At 41.6% G+C, this 22,683-nt stretch overlaps 1 protein-coding gene across 3 annotated transcripts; it reads right to left on the minus strand.

The window, feature by feature from the left end:
- Positions 1 to 426: 426 nt before the first annotated feature.
- On the minus strand, positions 427 to 4,098 carry LOC133913504 (bidirectional sugar transporter SWEET2a-like). Of its 3 annotated transcripts, none has more exons than XM_062356673.1 (7): positions 3,907 to 4,098; positions 3,560 to 3,596; positions 3,215 to 3,431; positions 2,968 to 3,126; positions 2,659 to 2,778; positions 2,426 to 2,556; positions 427 to 751 (listed from the first exon to the last, which is right to left on the minus strand). In XM_062356673.1, the coding sequence occupies exons 1-6, from the start codon at positions 3,989 to 3,991 to the stop codon at positions 2,443 to 2,445; spliced, it is 732 nt and encodes a 243-aa protein (XP_062212657.1). In that variant the 5' UTR covers positions 3,992 to 4,098; the 3' UTR covers positions 427 to 751; positions 2,426 to 2,442. The 3 variants fall into 3 exon arrangements, with proteins under 3 accessions (XP_062212657.1, XP_062212671.1, XP_062212665.1); XM_062356687.1 differs by having other exon boundaries at positions 427 to 779; XM_062356681.1 differs by having other exon boundaries at positions 427 to 809.
- Between the last annotated feature and the right edge of the window lie 18,585 nt (positions 4,099 to 22,683).

The following is a 22,683-nucleotide window of genomic DNA, read 5'->3' on the forward strand; positions in this document are numbered from 1 at the left end:
GCTTTCATATGTAGTAATATTTGTGCGCCTGAACTGCATTTCCGATCTTTCTTTGAACCTACTTAAACTGTGGTTGCAACCAGCGAATCGTTTCTGCCACGTCCCTACAATACTATGCAAGTATAAACCTATCCCATCGCGTCACGAGAGGCAAGACAAATAAGATAAGATTGACAAAACATATCTCTCCCCTTCAAAATAAATATTGTTGAGTTGTATGTAGTTAACTATTTCAAATTTTAACTATAAATTACTTTTTATATATTGAGTTTAGATACTTAAAAATAGTACGGATAGATTTATCAAAAAAACTTTCATATTAGTATACTTTTGCTATGTTTTTTATCAACATATTACAACAAGAAATAGTAGTCAAAGTTATATTTGAAACCCATGTCAATATCAAAAACCATACTTATTTCGGATCAGAGGGAGTACCATCGTGCAGGAGGCCACATCCATTGACGAAGTCTGCATAACAATGCTATACACAATATACATAATAACTTCATATGAACAAATGACACGAAAACCTTACATCATCTAATCTGGAATATACAGCAAAACTATGACTTGCGTTGCGTGTAAAGATACATAAAAGCTTTTCACAGAGACGAAAAAATTTGGATAACCACGGCAATTAGAAGTCTTCAGTCTTCAGATAGCATGGCCCTGGAATTTGTCAAAGTGAGATGTCACCATTCACCAACGACAGATCAAGTTTCTCCTCTGAACTTCTTGTATCCTGAAGCTGCAGGCATACAACAATACAGCGATGACTGTACAAGCCCTAAGAGTTTGGACCAAGTCTGACAAGGAACATGAAATTTGGGAAAAGAAAAAACCGAATAAATTTAATGTTAGCTATGATGTCGCACCATCAATTATGCTGGATTGGGAGTTAGAATATGTTGACGAGGGCCATGTTTGTAGCCATGTGATTGTGTTCAAATGAAAACAAAACGTGCAGACAATACTCAGACAGCAATATCTTGCGGGAAAGTGACAACAAGAAAAGATAGCTCCATTGACTGGCCATTTCTATTATATTAACAACATGTATTAACTTGAAGTTGCTTCTTATCCTTCTTCGACGAAGTTACTTTTTTTATGGAAGCCACAGTTCTTTTAATTTAATAAACATGCGATTGCTTGCAGGTTATCTAAATTTTAGGTTTATACAGGCTTCCTACTGAACGTAGGCAAAATTATTCAATTGGAAATAAATCTATGATGATATGATGTATTTCGTTTTGTGTGGTCTAGACCCAGCGTATGCAAGGAGAAAAGATCGTTTTTCTTTACAAAATAGTGCAGTCTTGTACCGTGTTAATTGTTGCTTTCAGCAAAGAGAACAAATTACTGATAGCTTTCCATCAAGGGATAAATGCAAAAACCCCCCCAAAAGTCACTTGGATTTTGACTTTCCCCCCCAAAAGTTGTTTTGTTGCAAAAAACCCCCCAAAGGTTTGATTTTGTTGCAAAAAACCCCCCAAAGGTTTGATTTTGTTGCAAAAACACCCCTAAAAATTCAAAAAAATTTAAAACAAATCACAAAAAATTCTAAAAAAAACTAGAGACAATTATAAGACCTTTTGTGAAATTTGTTTTCAAAAATAATATCCTTTGCATCATATTTCATAGAGAGTAAGTTTGAAAAAAAAGAAAAACGTGCAACTCATTTATTAATTCGAGTTAAATGCATAGCTAATTATTTACTAATCCAAAAATCATGAAACAAAATTTTTTAGTCTTCTTACATGATCCTCTATCTTGTAAAAATACATGAAATCTTGAAATAGTTATTGTAACGTGCAGGATTCAGTAGATGGGTTGCAGATAGATTAATTCATAACTAATCCATAACACCCCCAAAATTAGTGAAACCACTTTTATTAGTTTACTTAAATAATTATTTGTGTAGGAAAAATAATGGTAGACATGACAAATTTAAAATAACATGAGTTAATAAATGAGCTGCATATTTTTCTTTTTTTTTCCAAACTTCCTCTCCATGAAATATGATGCAAAGGATATTATTTTTGAAAACAAATTTCACAGAAGGTCTTAGAATTGTCTCTAGTTTTTTTTAGAATTTTTTTTAATGATTTTTTTATTTTTTTGAATTTTTAGGGGGTTTTTTGCAACAAAGTCAAACTTTTGGGGGGCTTTTTGCAACAAAACAACTTTTGGGGGGGAAAGTCAAAATCCAAGTGACTTTTGGGGGGGGGGGGGGTTTGCAGTTTTCCCTTCCATCAATGAAGTCCCTCTCCCTCCAATTTTTTTTACAGTAGGAATTCAAAATTTTTAAACAACACTACAATTACAAAAAATCACTAGAATAATGATTCCAGATTATTATATAGAGGTGCAGTAAACAGAACAGAAGTTGGGAATAGAGATAACAGTAAATTGTTTGTCGAACCTTGCTCCTTTGCATGCTCAAGTATGCGTGACAAGCAATGGCCGCCTGCCTTCCTCTCTTGATCCTTTACTGAAGTAGGCATATAGCAACAACTGTATGACACCCAATACGGTTCCAATCCCATTTGGAATCTTAAGTCATGACGCCAAAAACATGAACACAGGAAACAAACATAAAGTTATACACCCTTCCAAACAAAAGCTACAACCAACAATAGAAAACTAGAACCGTACATATATGAAGAAATCATGCAGTAGCACCCCATATGCAAAGAATGATAAGCTCATCAGGAACATAGATAATGACAAATAGAAGGGCATGTACTCCACACTCTTCGTCCTGATCACCATATTCTGTTAAACAAGAATGGAAGAAACCAGGGAATAGGGATCATCGAAATGGCCTAAAAATCAAATCAAGGCTAAGAATATCAAATTGCACAATGCCTACTACCAACTACATTTTTTCTATGTGATTATGAAATACAAGTAGGATTATCAAATCAGGGTGAAGAATATTAATCACAATGCGCAAGAACTCACAATGATAGACAAGGGGGACGCGAACATGCATATGAGGGACGCAACACTGAGATATCCGACAAATGTTTGCCGTGTTTTGTGATCAAACAATGCCAAACTAACATACATGATCAGGCCAAACACCAGGAAGACACCGACCAGGAGACCAGACACCTTCAACTGCATCAAGAGACCACAACCCCATTCTATCAGTATGCGAATGTGCAGAACATAAAGAAGAACCCAATCAAGGACAAGTGGCGGGTACCCTCTGCTTGGCGTCCGCAAAGGCGATGAAGAGGGCAGTGTAGGCGAGCTGGAAGGCGGCGCCGATGGAGTTGACAGTGGCGACAAGTACGACGCCGTAGGAGACGAAGGGGAGACCGTACCACATGCAGATCAGGCAGTTGAGCAGCGAGTAGATGTACGGCATGGCCGAGAACTGCTCTGTCGATCCATTCCGAACGATCCGCCTGAAGGTCGGCCTGCAAGCAATGGACATTGCAGTTTCCTCAGCGCTGGATCGATTGAGGAGGGACATAAGGGAAGATCTTGTGTTCTCGAGAGTAATTTGACCGAGAAAATCAACTCAATCAAGAAAAGGGGAGCTCACAGTGGGGAGATGAAGAGCACGAAGGCAAAAACGTTCCCTGAAACGAATCACAAACAAGAAGATAAGAAAAGGAACCGCCAAGAATTCTGCCAATCAAGGGTACCCAGCCATCTTCTTCTTGCAACCCTCCAACCTACCATTCCCATCCTCAAGAAAGTAAGGAACCAGACCAAAGCAGCCAATAAAGGAAAACACCCCCAAACAACCCAATCTAGGAGTCCAGGACAAGAACCAGAATGGGGAGAACAAAGAAGAAGCCAATAAAAATGCTTGGCTTTCTCTCCGGATGGACAACAGGTGGACAAGAACAGAGAAGGGCTGGTAGCATGTGATCGTGTACTTCTAACCTGCGATTCCAGCCCCATAGCAGCAGAGGTTCCGGAAGGAGGACTCGGATACGGAGCTCAACAATGCGGGAGCACTCCAATCCATGCTGCCCCCACCACTATCTTCAGTCTTCTCAATGAATCGACTAGTATATTTATATCGGAGCAGCAGGCAGCAGAGGTTGTCACCCAACAGCTGCCGGTGCGTGCCACCGTGGTATCCAAATCCTCTGTAGCATCCAATACTGTACATCTGTATCAGATTCAATTGCTCACGGCGCAGTGAAGTCAACGTAAAGTCAGACGATGGTGGGGGGCGAATGTAATAGCCCTAACAGACAGGTGAGGAGATGAAGAACAATATGCTGACGTCGATCACTAGCGCTGTTAATGTAGCAACGGAGATGTGACAATTTACTATTCACAAACCAATGTAGCATCCAACCATGTCCATTCACATTGGATTCAACGGCTCACGGTAGAATGAAATCACTGTGAAGTCAGACGATCACGGTCCGGTTGGGGGCAAACGTGATAGCCCTGACAGACAAGTGAGGAAAGGATGTCAGGTAAAATTTAGGCATGGTGGAATTGTTTTGCTAATGCCAGAGCTTTCTAGCTTGTTTTGCTCGGTGTTTTCCTTCTCGGTTCCTTGTCAGGGTTGCAGAAGCTAGGGTGGACAATCTATTAATGTGGTTATTATAGTTTTGTTTTTAAGTGTAATAATATTTTGGTTTCTAGAAAATAGAAACCAAAATAGCCAAGAAAAAAATAAAAAATTAAACCTGAATAACTGATATATTTCAACTTTTTTTTTCCTTTTTGCACTAAAATTGTAAACATTTCAATATATCTTGGTGTTTTAAAAAAATCAACTATGCAAAAGGCAAATACACACATCATTGTAATACAAATATAGTCATATATGCATAAAATATGACAAATTCACAATAAACTCAACACTCTAATTCAAATAGTCCAATTTTGGAGATGATGTCACAGGGTAAGTGGGGTATAAAATAATTTAGTTTATTAGGTTAGTACAATTTTTTAAAATTGAAAATAAAAAAATAAAACAAAAACTGAACCAAGCAATTTTAAAAACCGAACCTAAAACCAAAAATTGGATAAACCAAACAACAGTTGTTTTGGTTTGGTTTGATTTTTTTTGCCCACCCTCAGTAGAAGGTGTTTGTTTGTCAATGCAAGCAACACATGTGGTTTTGTTTTATGGATATCTCGCTAGTATTCCTTGGGCGGTTCAGTGTCTCACGTCTTATAGAGGTGGGTCATGATGCAACTAGGTGAATCATGGACAAGTTAGGTCCATGGACGAGGGTGTTGGCTATGTTTCTATCAGTAGAGTAATTTTTTGAAGAAGTATTCCGAATTCGGGGTGATACAGAGATGACCTCATCTTCTCCATGTACGATCACTGAAGGTACTTTAAAATAGTAGGCGTACATGCACTACTAATCCGCCGAAGATAGAACGTAGAGCTCACCAAGTCCATAGGCATTCACTCACGGTCATTATAGGGGCTTGCGCCTTTAGATCCATTGAACACACGTTCGAAGATAAGTACCGAACCCTTAATTCCCAACAGAAAAGTAAGAATGATCTTGATAAACTCTCTAGTCTCTTCTGTATTAGCTGCGCCTAATCATAAGAAGGGTGGACATGAGACCCTCATCATAGGAGTAATTTATAACTTAAATATATTCATAACGTTGAGTTCAAATTACATGGACGGGCTTGTCTAGCATCACAGGACACCTAAACACATGAAAGAAACTCTTTACACAATTTGTACTCGAAGAAACAAAGTCTAAACTTTCTTCTGTCAGTTTGTCTTGGATATTATGGTGCACTCAAAAGAAAACATAGGCCAGAACCAAATCCACTATGTAGGCAATCAAATAAGCTTTACAAATATCATCTTTGTAAGCCTTGGAATCCTTTGTACACCTGCAAATAACTTCAGAAAGTCAACAGACAGATTTGCAAATAATCTAACAAGAACTTGGCTGCCTGATCCCCATCATTCTCCCCTCCTTCAAAATGAGTTGTCTTGACTCATGCTGGTTGTTGAAGCTTTGGTCAATGACGAAGTTGATGACGACAATGACAGACTCAAAATTGTGACCAATCATGGTGCCATCCCAATATAGATACGACCACATGAAAGGGCATCTAGCCCTCATGTGTAGTATTAGTAATTAATGATAATACATATGAACTACTAATTGTGTTGAGAATTATTAGTAGGTTATTTCATAGGTGATATATGGAGAAGAGATATGCATCAAGATGAATAGGCTCTAAGTGATGCTTGGGTAAGTCAATGATAATATCTATGGACTAACAATCATATTGAGAATTGTTATTAGTTTATTCCATAAGAGATGCATAAATAATGAAGCATGAATTAGTTGAAAAATGCCATGAGTTCAAAGAATTGCATCAAAATCATTGATATCTTAGTGATGCTCATAACAAGAAGAAAAAGTTTGAAGAATGAAGGCAAAGTTACTTGTGGAGATCAAGTAACTAAAGGTTTTTCATTGTCAATAGAGTTTTATGAACTAACCCGTGTGCTATGTGTTTGAAAATTAGTGGAGTTAGGTTCCATATGAAGAATGATAATAAGCATGAAAGTTAGGTTACTTGTGGAGATCAAGTAACTTAAGGTATAAAATTGTCAATTACATCTTATGGACTAACCCATGTGCTTTGTGCTGGAGAGTGAGTTAGGGGTTATTATCCATAAGAAGGTATAAGTGGAATTGAAATCCAATATGCCAAGAGTGAAGAACAAAGATTGGACTTCATATTTGATAAAATGAATTTATTGAAGATGTGAGATACAAAGTTGTTTTCTATGGCAATACAGTGAAAGGCAAGCAAGACTCCACTGTGATGGATCATCTGATGAGCACATGGCTCCTTCAGATGTGATCAATACCACCAATAATTCTCAAATCATACAAGATCCAATTACAAGAACACGTGCACGACAATTAGACCACTAGGTGAACTCGTTCCTTATTGTTTATGTTTTCTTGGATAGATTACTACTAAATTCTTATGATGTTTTATTGCATAGGAACGTGGGAGAAGCACCATAACTTTACTCGGACGTCACTCCTCGAAGGTCAAGTCTACTCGGACTCAAGGCTGAGCTCTATTTATGATCGTGGTCGTGGTTGTGGTCGAAGTCATGGTCGTGGTCGAAGTCGAGTTCCAGGATAGTACGTCAGTAAAACAAGCATAACTCTCTCATACGAAGTCCGTTTTAGGCAATCTTGGACATTCTGAAAAGTTTACGACGAGTCATTTCCAATGGACATGAGCTCGACTAAATATTCCTTATAGTCTAGTCAGAATCAAAGGAACAAAATGTTGCATCACCGTTTTGAACCCTGCTGAGTTTTGTAATCTTGTTGGAGTTGGAGTCTAGGTTGTGCACGCCTCTCTCCACGGTTGCACAGCCCTAGATCGACCTCCTCACGCCCCCCTATATATACAGAGTAGCCATCATAGTTTAGGCTTGGGTTTAGTTTAGATTATTCTGTTTAATACAATTTCGCCGTTTATTAGTTTGTTGAACCCCAAACTCAAGTGCTTCATTGGTAATTAGCAATATTCAAATTGCATCGACCTGTTCTAGCTTGTGTTTTCGAATCGTTTGCAGGAAAAGCCTTCTTAGCGAGGTCAACCACGTCTTGGCACGGTTGATAACTACGGAGTAGTGGTGTAGTGGTTGCGAAGGTTCTTGATCTGTTCTGATCGGAGCATTTAGATCATCAACGTCGAAAATCCACTAATCGACTTATCATATTACCTTCGAAAGATCGGGCAAACGCGCATCAAGTGGTATCAGAGCCTGGGTTGCTTGTTAGGTAATCTCAGTTATCCCTTTTATTTCGTCGAGTTCCTTTACCCAGAGTCCAGAAAATTACCCAAAAAAAAGATTTAGATCTTAGTTTTTCGTTGTCCAAACCACTTTGTGCCTTTCGCAATTTTGTTTTCAGTTTTCGCATTGTTGAGTTTGAGTCCATCGTCGGTGTCTTGTTGCTGGTCGAGTCATCGTGTTCTAGTTTCTAGCGTTGAGTCTTTACTAATTTAGTCGTCGAGTTCCTCGGCTTGCCTAGTCTGCTATAGATGAGTTTGTGTCCCACTCGGGGTCCTGACCAGTCACTCCGACCACCCCTCGGGTCCCGACCACTAACTCCGACCACTCACTCGGGGTCTCGACCAGTCACTCCAATCACTCACCCTGACCAGTCATTCCGACCACCCCTCGGGTCCCGACCACTCACTGTCCGACCAGTCACTCCGCCCACCTTCTCGGATCCGACCACCATAGCCGAAACAGGGGTAGCTAGAGTTCAGAGAGAGAGAGAGAGAGAATTTTTCTATTACCTTTATACCCCTACTCTTCGAAAAAAAGTTTGTGGCCCACATACCTCACTGGTCTTAGAAAAGGCAGTAGAAGAGTTTTGAGTTTGTGTCACATTCGCAAAAAAAAAGAAAAGAAAAGAGAAGAAGCAAAGAGTGTAAAAAAAGAAGAGAGAGAATTAAAATAAAGAATCAGTTTGCATTGCGAATTTTGTTCCATTGAGCTGATGTCTGTTATAGTTTTCGGCTTGCTTGAGCTAGTTCTAGGAACGTGTTCAGGCTAGCAACTGTGACGAGTACTGTGGACTTTTATTCAGCTTTGCTAATCTGATTTCAATTATTGCTATTCCTTGCTACTAAATATTGCCTGTCCAAGCTACACCCTCTCTCGATCAGAACGGTTTCTCCCCTTGCAACTACCTCACTCGCACCTGATAAGGTACCACGAACCAGCCACCGGTTGTGCCAACTGCTGTGTATAGTAAGAACACTTGCAAGAGCGTGGTAAGACACTTGAGAGTGTGTGACTCCACCTCCACCATCTAGTAGTCGGTAGGGATAATATCTTTTGTTATCTTCTGTCTACTACTAACCATGGCAGGTGAAACATCGGATGTGAAAGAGTATGTTTTGAGAGAAGAACTCACAATGTTGTTGGATGATCATCGGCAAACTATTAGTGACGACATTGACAAGAAGCTTGCGGGAACCAATACCGCATTGCAACGACTTAATGAAAGTATTGCAATACTCAATACACGCTATGATCGATTGGTTAATCTGCCACCGAACAATGGTCGACATGAATTCTCATGTTGCAGCTCATGAACAAGAGGAGTCCGTCACGGATGAAGAGATTTTGAGGCAAGAACGTGACACCCTTGATGCACGACAATGGAATCGATTGAACTTCAACCGTCAAGGTATGAGAGGTAATGATTTTGAGCCACATAACCCACGTGTTAATGATGATCCATTTGCTAAGGTTAAGTTTACTATACCAACTTTTGCGGGTGCTTATGATGCTGAAAAGTATTTAGATTGGGAGATGACGGTCGAATAGAAGTTTAATGCTCATTTGGTTCCTGAAGTGCATAGAGTTAGGCAAGCCACTAGTGAATTTAAAGTTTTTGCAATCATCTGATGGAATAGAGTTTGCATCGATGGATTAACGCCTATGACATGGAATGCTTTAAAGGTTGCTATGCGTAACAGATTTGTTCCACCCTCTTTTAAACGTGATTTGCATAAGAAATTGCAGCGCTTAAACCAAAGTGATAAATCCGTAGAAGAATATTATCAGGAGCTACAAGTTAGTATGTTGCGTTGTGATATTATTGAGGATGAAGAGGCTGCAATGGCACGCTTTTATGGTAGGTTAAGGCGTGAAATTCAGGACATAGTTGGTTATAAAGAATACGATAGTGTTCCTAAATTGTTCCAACTTGCGTGTTTGGCAGAAAAAGAATTGCCAATAGAGACCAAGGAACAATTTTGGAAGCTCAACTTCTTAAAATCAACACCGGGTCAAGACAAAACAGCCTCACGTTCAGCTTCACGGTCTGCTGCCCCCTTCTCGAGAAGGACGCGTTCAGCAGTACCCTCAACACCGTCACACGCTCCTGAGTAAGCAAATTATAAGTGTGCAGGGTCTAGCCAAGAACTCTTCTTCGGTTGCCTCTACAAGCCGATCGACCGGGATTGTATGTCACCGATGCAAGAGAATGGGCCACGTTATGAAGGATTGCCCAAGTCAGCAAGCATACATTGCAACATAGGATGGTGGATATGTAAGTGCTAGTGATGTTGAGGATGAATATGCTCTTGCAGCTAACCTAGCAAGTAATGAGGACAAACTCAAGACGGATATCGACCATGATGAAGAATTGAGTGCAGCTGCTATGGAGAATTATAGGACACTCATTGTGCAATGAGTGTTAAGTACTCAAATGGAGCAAGCGGAACAGTTACAACGCCATAATCTATTTTAGATGTTTCTCATAGTCAAGGACTTTTGTGTTCGAGTCATTATTGATGGAGGAAGCTGTAACAATTTGGTAAATTTAGATTTGATCAAGAAACTTTCCTGACCGACAAAACACATCCTCATCCATACCGCATTCAGTGGTTCAACAATAGCGGTAAGGTGAAGGTAATGCAAACAGCTAGGGTACATTTTTCTATTGGTTCATACCATGATTGTGTTGATTTCAATGTAGTTCCCATGCAAGCATGCTCTCTTTTGCTAGGACAACCATTGGAGTTTGATACGGATGCAACACATCATGGTAGAAGTAATAAGTACACTCTTATGTATAAAGGAAAAAAAATAACTTTTCTATTTTTAACCTCTGCTGAAATTGTAAAATGTGAACAAGAGATAGCTGAAAATAAGAGAAAAGAGCTTGAGAATGAATATGAAAATCAGCAAGTAGTGGAAAAAGTTTTTCCACCCAAAAAGGAGAAAGTAATAACAACTTCTAAGTCCGATGGAATTAAACTAAAAGGGTGTGTTATGCTTGCCATTAAATCTGATCTTGCTGAAATTTATGATAATGAGCTATCATGCTATGTTTTGATATGCAAAGATGCTTTAGTTTCACTTGAGGATATATCTACCTCTTTGCCTCCTGCTATTGCTAACCTTTTGCAGGAGTTTATGGATGTATTTCCAGCTGAGATACCCCCAGGATTACCACCTATTCGAGGGATTGAGCATCAAATTGATTTGATTCCGAGAGCAACTTTACCAAACCGTGTTGCATATAGGATCAATCCAGAAGGGACTAAGGAAATTCAGCGACAAGACCAAGACCTTTTGGACCGTGGGTATGTACGAGAATGTTTTAGCCCTTGTGTTGTTCTCATTCTTTTGGTTCCTAAGAAAGATGTTAGTTGGCGTATGTATGTTGATTGTAGAGCCATCAATAATATTTCTATCAGATATCATCACCCTGTCCCTAGGTTAGATGACATGCTTGATGAATTGAGTGGTTCTATAATTTTCACTAAAATTGACTTGCGAAGCGGATACCACCAGATTAGAATGAAACTTGGAGATGAATGGAATACTGCATTTAAAACTAAGTTTGGTTTGTATGAATCGTTAGTGATGCCTTTTGGGTTAACTAATGCACCTAGTACTTTTCATGCGTTGATGAACGAAGTTTTATGTTCTTTCATTGGAAGATTTGTGGTGGTTTATTTTGATGATATCTTGATTTACAGTAAGTCACAAGAACAATACTTTGATCATTTACATGCTGTTTTTAATGCTTTGAGAGATGCATATTTGTTCGGTAACCTCGAAAAGTGTACCTTTTGCACGGATCGAGTTTCTTTTCTTAGCTATGTTGTTACTCTACAGGGAATAGAGGTGGATGAAGCAAAAATTGAAGCCATAAAGAGCTGGCTGACTCCTGAGACTGTTACTCAAGTAAGAAGCTTTCATAGTCTTGCGGGTTTTTATCGACGATTTGTGCGGGATTTTAGCACCATTGCTGCTCTATTAAACGAGTTGACAAAGAAAAGAGTAATTTTTAAATAGGGACTGCACAAGAAAAAGTATTCAAGTTGTTGAAAGAGAAACTTACCCATGCTCCATTGCTCCAACTCCCTGATTTTGGTAAGACCTTTGAACTAGAATGTGATGCTAGTGGGATTGGAATTGGAGGTATGCTAATTCAGGAAGGTAAACCTGTTGCTTATTTCAACGAGAAATTAAGTGGACCAAGTCTGAATTATTTCACTTATGATAAAGAATTGTATACTTTAGTTCGTATTCTTGAAACTTGGCAATATTATCTATGGTCCAAAGAATTTGTTATATATTCTGATCATGAATTGCTGAAACATATTAGAAGTCAAGCTAAACTGAATAAACGACATGCTAAATGGATAGAATTTATTGAGTCGTTTCTATATGCCATAAAACATAACAAAGGAAAAGACAATGGGATTGTTGATGCGCTTTCTAGGCGTTATAATATGTTATCTCAACTTGATCATAAGATTTTTAGTTTAGAGACCATTAAGAACTTATATGCTGCTGATTTAGACTTTAAAGAAGTGCTTGAACATTGTAAAGAAGGAAAAGCATGGAATAAATATGTGTTGAATGACGGATTGTTCTATTGTGCTAATAAGCTATGCATTGCAACTAGCTCTGTTCGTCTTTTGTTGTTGCAGGAGGCGCATGGAGAAGGATTGATGGCACATTTTGGAGCAAAGAAGACTGAAGATGTGTTGGCCACTCATTTCTTTTAGCCAAAGATGAGACGTGACGTTGAGCACTACGTGTCACGATGCACCACTTGCAATAAAGCTAAGTCTCGTTTAAATCCACATGGCCTTTACATACCTCTTCCTGTTCCTAGTATACCTTGGGAGGATATTTCTATGGATTTTTTCCTAAGACAATGAGGGGGAGGGATAGCATATTTGTAGTTGTGGATTGATTCTCTAAAATGGCACATTTTATACCTTGTCACAAGAGCGATGATGCTAGAAACATAGCTGATTTGGTTTTCAGGAAAATCGTTCAACTACATGAAGTGCCTAATACTATCGTCTCGGATCGTGACACAAAGTTTTTGAGTCACTTTTAGAGATCACTTTGGAATAAATTAGGGACAAAGTTGTTGTTTTCTACTACGTGTCATCCCCAAACTGATGGTCAAACAGAGGTCGTCAACCATACATTATCGACCATGTTGCGGGTAGTTCTAAAGAAGAATTTGAGGATGTGGAAAGAGTGTTTACCACATATTGAATTTTCTTACAAAAGGTCGGTACACTCCACCACCAAGGTAAGTCAGTTCCAGGTAGTGTATGGATTTAACCCCCGTGCTCCTATTGATTTACTACCTTTTCCTACTTTTGAAAGACTTAATTTAGATGCTAAGAAACGTGCTGAGTTTATTCTTAAGTTGCATGACCCAACTAAAAAGAATATAGAGAGCATGACTAAAAAAATATAAGATTGCTGGAAGTAAAGGTAGGAAGGAAATAAAATGTGAACCGGGTGATTTAGTTTGGTTGAATTTTAGGAAGGATAGGTTTCCAAAACTAAAAAAATCTAAGTTGATGTCTAGAGCTGATGGACCATATAAGATAATTGAGAAAATTAATGACAATGCATACAAATTGGACCTACCTACAGATTTTGGAGTTAGTCCCACGCTTAACATTTTTTATTTGAAGCCATATTTGGGAGAAAAAGATGAGCTTGAGTCGAGGACGACTGTCGGAGGGTGAACTCCTCAAGTAGGGATCCGGAGGGACCCCCTTTGAGATTCGGCTGGGGGGATGATTCTGAATCCATATTGCGGGTGAAATAAATGGACGTAAATGCGATGCAGGTGGAATGGAAGGATCGGATGCAGAAGTAGTAAATGCTCAGGAGGATTTTAGACAGGTTCGAGCCGTACTAAGCGTAACACCCTACTCCTGTGTGTATGCTATAAATGCTCTGAGAATGTCTCTCAGAGGTTCTGCTGGGTTACAAGAATATTTGTCTAGTCTAGAGCTTCATGCTCCTTGTTCTTCGGCTGGTCTAAGCTTCTGTGCTCGTCGCCGGTTTCCGAGGATTCAATCTCGACCGAACTCGTGTCAACTGTCTTGCCTAACTTCAACTAACTTGTCCTCTCCGGGGAGCCCGTCCTGCCTTAAATACCCGCCAAGGCGGTAGCGTGCCCAGAAAGGGAGAGCGCGAGTTCCAAGGCGCCATAAATGGAAAGCAACCATCATGGGCTGCTGCGCGAAGTGACGGGGAGGGTTGAAAACGCGCCCCTGTCCGATCTTGTAGGTCATCATGCCGTTCTTCAACGGGCGCCGCGGGGAGGGCCCACCGGGCAGCCACTGAGTAGCCCGGTGTGCCCGCTCGGTCAGAGCGAGTCTGACACAGCAGGGCGGCAGGTGGGGCACCTTGGGCTTCACGATGTTATCCCGAGGAGCGCCGGATGTCCCGCGATGGGACCCGTGCATTAAATGTCCCCACGCCTCCCTGCCAGGCTGTGGTAGGGACTGACAGCAAGTGTGGAGGAGCAGTTGGAGGTGACAGGCCACGCGCCCTCTTAAATGCAGCATTGAGCCTTTCATTGGTTGACACCTCACCGCTGGACCTCTGTGGGGGCCACCGGCAAAGGACTTCTTAGGCCCTCGAGGAACCGAGTGCTCGAGGGCCACTATTCACAGCCCCAAGCACTCTCTCCCGGATATGCCCTTTCTTGGTCCTCGGGGAACCAAGTGCTCTGGGGCCACTGTTCGCGGCCCCGAGCACTCTCTCCCAGAACTGACTGTTCGGGTCCTCAGGGAACCGAGTGCGCGGGGGCCACTGTTCACGTTCCCGAGCACTCTCTCCTAGAACTGACTTCCCTTGGGTCCTCAGGGGACTCAGGTGCTCGGGGGCCACTATTTGCGGCCCCGAGCTCCCTCTTCCCGGTACTCGGCTTGTCTCGTCGTCAGGGGACTTGAGTGCTCGGGGGCTACTGTTCGCAGCCCCGAGCACTCTCTTCCCGGCACTTGGTCTTCTCGGGTCATTGGGGAACTCAAGTACTCGGGGACCACTGTTTATGGCCATGAGCACCCTTTCCCGGGACTTAGTCTTCTCACACCTCGGGGAGATGATCCCCGCGGGAGGGCGCCACGTGGCAAACTGCTGATCTGGCCTCGGGACTCGGGGACCCCTGGTTCCTGTGTCACCGACAACGACTCTAATTCAAGAGGGGGAGGATGATGAGCCCATGGCTCCTTCAAATACGATCAATAATACCAATAATCCTCAAATCATACAACATCCAATTACAAGAGCACATGCGCGATTATTAGACCACCAGGTGAACTCGTCCCTTGCTGTTCATGTTTCCTTGGATGGATTACTATTAAATTCTTGTGGTGTTTTATTGCATAAGAACATAGGAGAAGCACCATAACCTTACTCAGACAACACTCCTCGAAGGCCAAGTCTACTCGGACTCAAGGCTGAGCTCTAGTCGTGGTCGTGGTCAAAGTCGTGGTCATGGTCGAAGTTGAGTTCCATGACAACACGTCAGTAAAACGGGTATAACTCTCTCATACGAAGTCCGTTTTAGGTAATCTTGGATATTCTAGAAAGCTTACAACGAGCCCTTTCTAATGGATATGAGATTGACCAAATATTCCTTATAGTTTAGTCAGAATCAAAGGAAAAAGGTGCCTATCACCTTTTTGAACCCTACTGGATTTTGTAATCGTGTCGGAGTCAGAGTCCAGGTTGTGCACGCCTCTCTCTACGGTTGCATAACCCTAGGTCAACCTCCTCACACCCTCTATATATACACAGCAGCCATCGTAGTTTAGGCTTGGGTTTAGCTTAGATTATTCTGTTTAATACAGTTTCCTCGTTTATCGGTTTGTTGAACTCCTAACTTGAGTGCTTCATTGGTAATTAGCAATATTCAGGTTGCATCTACCTGTTCTTGGTTGTGTTCTCAATTTACTTGCAGGAAAAGCTTTCTTGATGAGGTCAACCGCGTCTTGGCACGGTTGATAACCACGGAGTAGTGGTGTAGTGGTTGCGAGGATACTTGATCTGTTCTGATCGGAGTCTTTGGATCATTAATATCGAAACTCCACTAATCGACTTATCATATTATCTTTGAAAGATCAGGCAAACGTACATCACCATCGAGTGGTGAAGTGCAAGCAAATGACTTGCCGCTGAAGGACCAATGCGGTGGTGAAAAGTGAGTGAAGGTTTTGTGCTAATACCATGCGAGACCATGGAAAGCTACGAGTGATTAACATCAATCGCATAAAGAATCAAGAAAGGATGGAGTGAAGATGATATAAAAGTTGGCAACTCTCTAAGTTTGAAGGAAAGAAGCGGTACTTGAAGGTATTCAATAGCTTACTCTCAGCATAGTGCAGACCAGGCAGAAAAACGGTGAATGGATGATGTCTTGGGATCCGAGAGGCGCAAGATGGGGCTTCCATTGTTGAGGTGGAATCACGCGGTAGTAAAACCTTAGTTGATAGATATGTGCTTAGAGGGGCATTATAAAGGCTTTGTAGTGGATTTCTAGCACACACCTCGGTAGTGTGTAAGAGTTCTCCGTCCGCCAATGGATGCTCAGCAAAATAGGATGAAACCACTCTTGGATAAAGTACAACCTCTGTAGAGTTAAAACTGAATATTCAGCCGTGCTCACGGTTATGAGCAAAATGGAAAACCTATCATGATTAGAACTTGATGTTTTGGTTAGTCGGGTCAACTATGATGGTGGAAATCATAGTTGAGGATGGTCAATCATAGTGGCGGGAACTATGATTGAAGGTTCAACCTTAGTGGATGGAACTTTGGGTTGAGGTGTCGGTTAGTTGGTTAAGTCAAGATGGAAGGAATCTTGAGGTGGTTTGTTATTCACTTAATTATTATTTTTTTCAAATATTTTTACTTAAATGCTGATTATGGAAGAGAGCCATATTAGCCTTATTCTTGTCAAGCCTTAATATTCATAGTGTTTCCTTCACAACTTGCTGAGTACGACAAGTGCTTACTCTTTCTATTACCAAACACTCAGTTGGACAAGGTATCGAGGAGTAGTTGGGTCATTCTAAGATGCTTTCTACGTCGATGATGCATGTGAAAGAGTTGTAAAGGATTAGAGTCTTCGTAGTTCATTTAGTTCCGCTAATGAATTTAATTGGTTCTTCGACCCTCGAATGTCACTTTTGTAAGACGGTTTATTTGATTAAGTTTGGATATTGTAATGATTATCATCAATAAAGTCACTATATGTAAGTTAGGGTACTAACCTTTTTCTGTTTTCAGACCGCCCAAGAACCCCGCTGGAGACCAGAGGCGACCAGAGGTGCCAAGGTCGGTTCCCGCCCCCGAGCCGAGTGCTCCCGCGCCTGAGCCGAGTGCGCCGGCGGAACCGGAGCTGCAGGCGCCGCCCTGCCCTGAGCCGAGGGCAGCAGCCGCGCCCGAGAAGCCAGCACCGGCCGAGCCTGCCATGAGCACTTCGAGGGTGGGGCAAGTGGCCGCAGCGAGGGTGATGCCGATGTGGCAACCATCGGGGACCCCGAGCGCCTCTGTTGAGAGGGCTTGCAGGGGACCCAGTGCCCGACCGTTGTCCAGCCAGGCCGCGGAACCCCTCCCGGACGTGCTTGGAAGTGCCCGGGAGGTGATCGAGCGGCTGGAGGCGGCCGTGGCGGCGGAGCGAGGAGAGCTCAAGAGGGACCGCGCCACCCTCATCGAGGAGAGAGGGCGCCTAGAAGAGGTCGGCCGGCTCCTGGAGGCCCGCATCGCCTCGGCCCGCGCAACCCACGAGAGGGCCATGCACGCGATGGCCGAGGAGTGGGAGGTCCTGGAGGAGGTGCGCGACGAAGCTATTGCCGCGCGGGAGGAGGCCAGCCGCTTGGAGCAGGCGTCGTGGCGGCGGGCCGTGGAGCTCCTTGCTCGGGAGGAGACCATCAGCTAGCGCGAGAAGTCTGTGGAGACCGCCCGGGCAGATTTAGCCCGTCGGAACGACGAGCTCGAGCGGGATCATGCCGAAGTCCACCGTCGGGAGGAAGAGGTCACGATCCGCGAGACTGACGTTGAAATCACGTCGGAACGGTGCTCCGGTAATCTAGCTACTCCGGCGAGCGGCAGAAAAGAATCGGGGAGGCTCGGGGAACTCACCTAGGACACACATCGACAACGGTGAAGCTCCAGAGAGGTTGGCAACGGTGGAGGGCGGCTTGAAGCTTTAGAGCTTGATGACGATGAGCTCTAGTTGACGATTTTGCCTTGGCTCGATGGGCAGAAGCTACACAATGATCTAAGGAAGCTCTGGGGTCTCATATTTATATACGGGCGACTACTCTATCTCCAAATCGATTTGGATTTGAAAAGAGATGCGGCGATGGCTCAAACGAGATTATGAGGATTCAAATGAGCTCGGGCTCTTATCTCTTGGGCAAAAGCTTGCGTATGCCTATTGGATTCTTTCTCCTTTTACTCAGTAACTTATCTCCAACGCAATGTCTCGAATTTGGGTGAGATACGATGCGGCTGGCGGACTTGTTCTTGGGGCTTTCTCGTGATTGGCTCAGGCTCTGTTGAATCCAACACAGGCTCTTGCTTCTAGAAGTCTTGGTGTTCCTATTTGGCGGATGGATGGTCGATCTCCGGCTTAGGCACGACGTTGTCTACGCGGGCGGTGGCCGGCTGATGCTGCTGAGCTGCCGAGCTGAGCAGAGGAGAGGGAAGAGAGGAGAGAGTGGGTTGAGCCAGCAGATGAGCTGGGCTAGCTGGAGTAGGGCCGAATAGAGAGAAGAGAGGAGGAGAGCGGGCTAGGCTTTGGCCTTTTTCATTCTAAAAGCTTTTCTATTTCAAAACTATTTCCTCTCATGTATATACACATGTATTCTTATACATACAATGTATATACCACATATTTATACTATATTGGCCTAAAAAACAAACAATCAATCAAGCAATCAAATATATATACAAATATATAGCCCTCAATGTATACATGTATTTATACACATAACACATATATCCACATATATGCATATATATATAAAGCACACATACTCACTTAGGGATTTATTTAATTTTGCAAAAATCTTTTTAATTTCCTTTGAAAAAAGTTTATTTATTTTCTTGGCTTAAAAAATTTTGGGCTGTTACACAAATCCACTATTTCTCCTATTAATGATGCTTACAATTCTAACTCTATTTCTCATGTAACGTCTTTAAAGAAAGAAAATATTGAGCTAAGGGCTCAAATGAAAAGCTAACTAGCAAGTACGTGGAACTACAAGAAAATCATGACGAGTTTTTGTGCACTCATGAAAATCTTGAAGCTTCTCATACCAAGCAAGAGATAGCTCATGAGGTAATTCTCTTAAAGGTAAAATCCTATGAACCTCATGTGAACATTAGGACATTTTCTTTGCCTAGTGTAAATTTGACATGTGCTAGTTCTAGTAATTCAATTGATTACAATTCTATATCCAATAATGAATTGCCTACTAATCCTTGTTGCCCTAAAGCTAATATTTTTCATAGTATTGCTTGTTATATTGATAGTAAAGGGAAAGTCAAGAAGCTCAAGGATCATGTGCATTCAAGAAATAAAAGTGGACTTGGACTCAATTCTAATAAGAATAACAAGTCCAACAATGTAAAAATCAAGGGGAAAAATCAAAAGAAGATCAAGGCTCATCACTTGCTTCAAGTGCAAGAAAAAGGGACACCATGTGAGAGATTGCCCTTTGAACAAAGTAGAAAAGAAGATGAGTAAGAAAGAAGCAAATAAGAAGAATTTTGCTCACATCAAGTGCTTCAAGTGCACCAATGTGGGACACTTTGCCTCAAGTTGTCATAGCAAAGTTGATGAAGTAACACTTCTAAGAAGGAAATCAACGATCAACAAAAGAAAGTGTTATGGTTACAATGAGAAGGGGTATGAAATTGGATCATGTCCTTACAAGAAGGAATAAGCTCCATTACCATCAAAAACTCAATCAAGCTCTCATCATGATGACAAACACCAAAAAAAGAGACCCCAAGCTAAGTCAAGATCACATAACATAAGGTGTAAAGCAAAAGGTCATCAAGGTGAGAAGCTTCAAGTGAAGAGGCTTGGCAGTAAATTTGCTACACATGCCGTGAAAAGGGATATATTGGTAAAAATTATCCCGAGGATAACATTCCTAAGCCTATCTCTTCCAATAATGATCAATATTTGCTTAGAAAGGCTAAGAGTGGTACTTGCATTGCTAAGGTGATTAGTTCACCTCATGCTAATGCAAGGGTCATTTAGGTGCCTAAGTCTCTTGTGACTAACCTTAAAGGACCTAACATGGTTTGGGTACCATAAGTGATTAATTTGCTAAATAGGAACTTAGAGATACATTGAAGACTTAACTTACTTGAGAAGAATTATATTGCACATCTCATATCAAGTTTCTTTTCAAGTGGTATTTCTCATCATTTGTGGAAATGATACCAAGTATGAAGATTATTGTTCCAATATCAAGAACTAATGACATATCCGTAACAAGTACCTAGTTTGAAATATCTAGCCTCCTTAACCTTGTGTAGGTGTGAATTGTTCACAATCTTTGGTGATTGTGAACACTTGAAGTTGGCTAGGTAGTTTTTGCTTGAACTTGTACATTATTATAAAGTGGTGCATTTAATAATGCTCTCTAGAGCAAAGTCTTGTGAGTGATGTAGGCAATGAATACTTGGTGGTGGTGATCAAGAAAAATATCAAGAAAAGATCAAGATTCATGAAAACCCCAAGCATCTTAGCTTTTCTGGATAATCCAAATTTTCCGGATTGAATCCAAAAGTTCCAATCTTCATAAACCGGACATTCCGGGCTAAATTCGGAAGTTCCGAAATCTGCAGAAGGTTGGAGGTATGTTAAGATGGAGAAAGAAGTTAAAATTGGACCTTCACCTCAAGTGCTTTGTTCAAGAGCTCATCAAGCGTCCAAGAAACCATTCCATCAATGATGTTCAAGGAGACATTTGAAAGATGGATGGTAAAAGAAACACTAGAGGATTTGGACTTGGTGATGGCTATGGAAGATGAACTTAATCTACCAAATGAAGAAAAAGTGAGTGGAAAAAAATGTAGATTGCCAAGCTATAATTCACATCTTGTGGTAATGTACATGATCTCATGGTTGTAACTGAAAGTGCATCTTGGCCCCCTAATTGGGTTTTGGATAATTGATGACAAATGATTAAGGGACTAATGAGTTTAATAAGAATATGAATAGATATTAGTCCCATTTGAAGATGTTAAAAGGTGTTGGCGTCCCTCAAAAAGAAAAGAGAAGCGGCATATAGTTACTTAATAGATTTAAATTCATTTTATCTTTAAATTTGAGTATAGATGTGCTGTACTATAAAGAAGGATGCATTTAGATTGACTTGAAGATGTCTCAGTGCTCAAAGTACCCATTTAGACCAAAGATGAGAGACACAAATCACCCTATGAACATCGGAAAGTTCTAAGTCTTTGTCTCTACCCGGATATTTCGAGCTGACCCAAATACTACGGGTTGCCGAAGTCTACGAGTTTAGCTCTGGTAGGGGTGCTCGGTTTTGGTTTTTAAGCCAACCCAGATGCTCCGGGTTGACCTAGATGTTTCGGGTTGACGAAGTCTCTCGACTTTGCTCCGAGCAGGGATTCTCGGTTAAGGTCTAAATATTTTACCCGGAGGTTCCGGGTTGACCTGGATGTTCCGGGTTATGGTGCTTCACCTGGATCCTCCGAGTTAAATTTTGGCCAGGGGTTCTCAGTTCTGCGTTCAAGTGCAAACCCGAAGTTTCTGGGTTGAACCCAGAGTATCCAGGTTGGGCCAAAAAAGCCTGCAACGGCTAGTTTTTGGGGGAAGGGTATAAATACCCCTTCACCCCTCCATTCTTGGGCTGCTGAACTACATTGAGACAAAAGCATTCATAGCCCTTCAATAACTCTCCCCACTCCTCTAGTGCTTTAATTCTTGCCAAGGATTTGAGAGTTGGGTGTCAGAGCAAGAAATTGAGTGCAAGCGAGCCAAATTCAAATCTTGAACATTTGAGTTAATCATCAAGCCATTGAATTCGTGTTCGTTATTCTTGGAACTCCTAGATGGTTAGGCATCACCGGAGAGCACCCAAGCTTGTGGAGTGCCTCGAGAAGTTTGTGAATATCATCCTCGCCTCCGCAAGGGAATAGGAACACTTGAGTAAGCCCAAGATCGATCTTTATGGTCGCTTGGTGAGGAATAGGGTTGAAAGAGACCTAGCTCTTTGTGAGCACCTCAGCGGAGATATAGGATCGTTGGATCTGAACTTTGGGAAACAAATTCATGTGTCCTTTGCTTTCTCGAGTTCATACTTGTTCTAGTTGGTATTTTGTTGTGAGCACCTCAGCGAAGACATAGGATCGTTGGATCCGAACTTTAGGAAACAAATTCGTGTGTCCTTTGCTTTCTCGAGTTCATACTTGTTCTAATTAGATCTGAACTTTGGGAAACAAATTCATGTGTCCTTTGCTTTCTCGAGTTCATACTTGTTCTAGTTGGTATTTTGGGCGATTTGCCCCGATCTATGTCTTTGTGAGTTTGTGGCTATAGGTATTTGGTGGAAAAGCCTCTAGGAAACCTTTGGAACCTGTGGTAATGTTTAAAACTAACTAGACTTGCTTAGGTGTTCTTAGTTTTCAATTTCGTGTTCCAGCCAGACTATCCAGATTGATATCGGAACTTCCGAAACTCAAAAATTCCAGATTGAATCCGGAGTATCCGGATTCCGTTAATCCATTGCGAAGTTTTATTTTTTGGGAAATACCTATTCACCCCCCTCTAGGCGACATCTAGTACATTCAATTGGAATCAGAGCCTAATCTCCTACAAGGCT

Source organism: Phragmites australis, chromosome 1, assembly GCF_958298935.1.
Source record: "Phragmites australis chromosome 1, lpPhrAust1.1, whole genome shotgun sequence".
NCBI lineage: Eukaryota > Viridiplantae > Streptophyta > Magnoliopsida > Poales > Poaceae > Phragmites > Phragmites australis.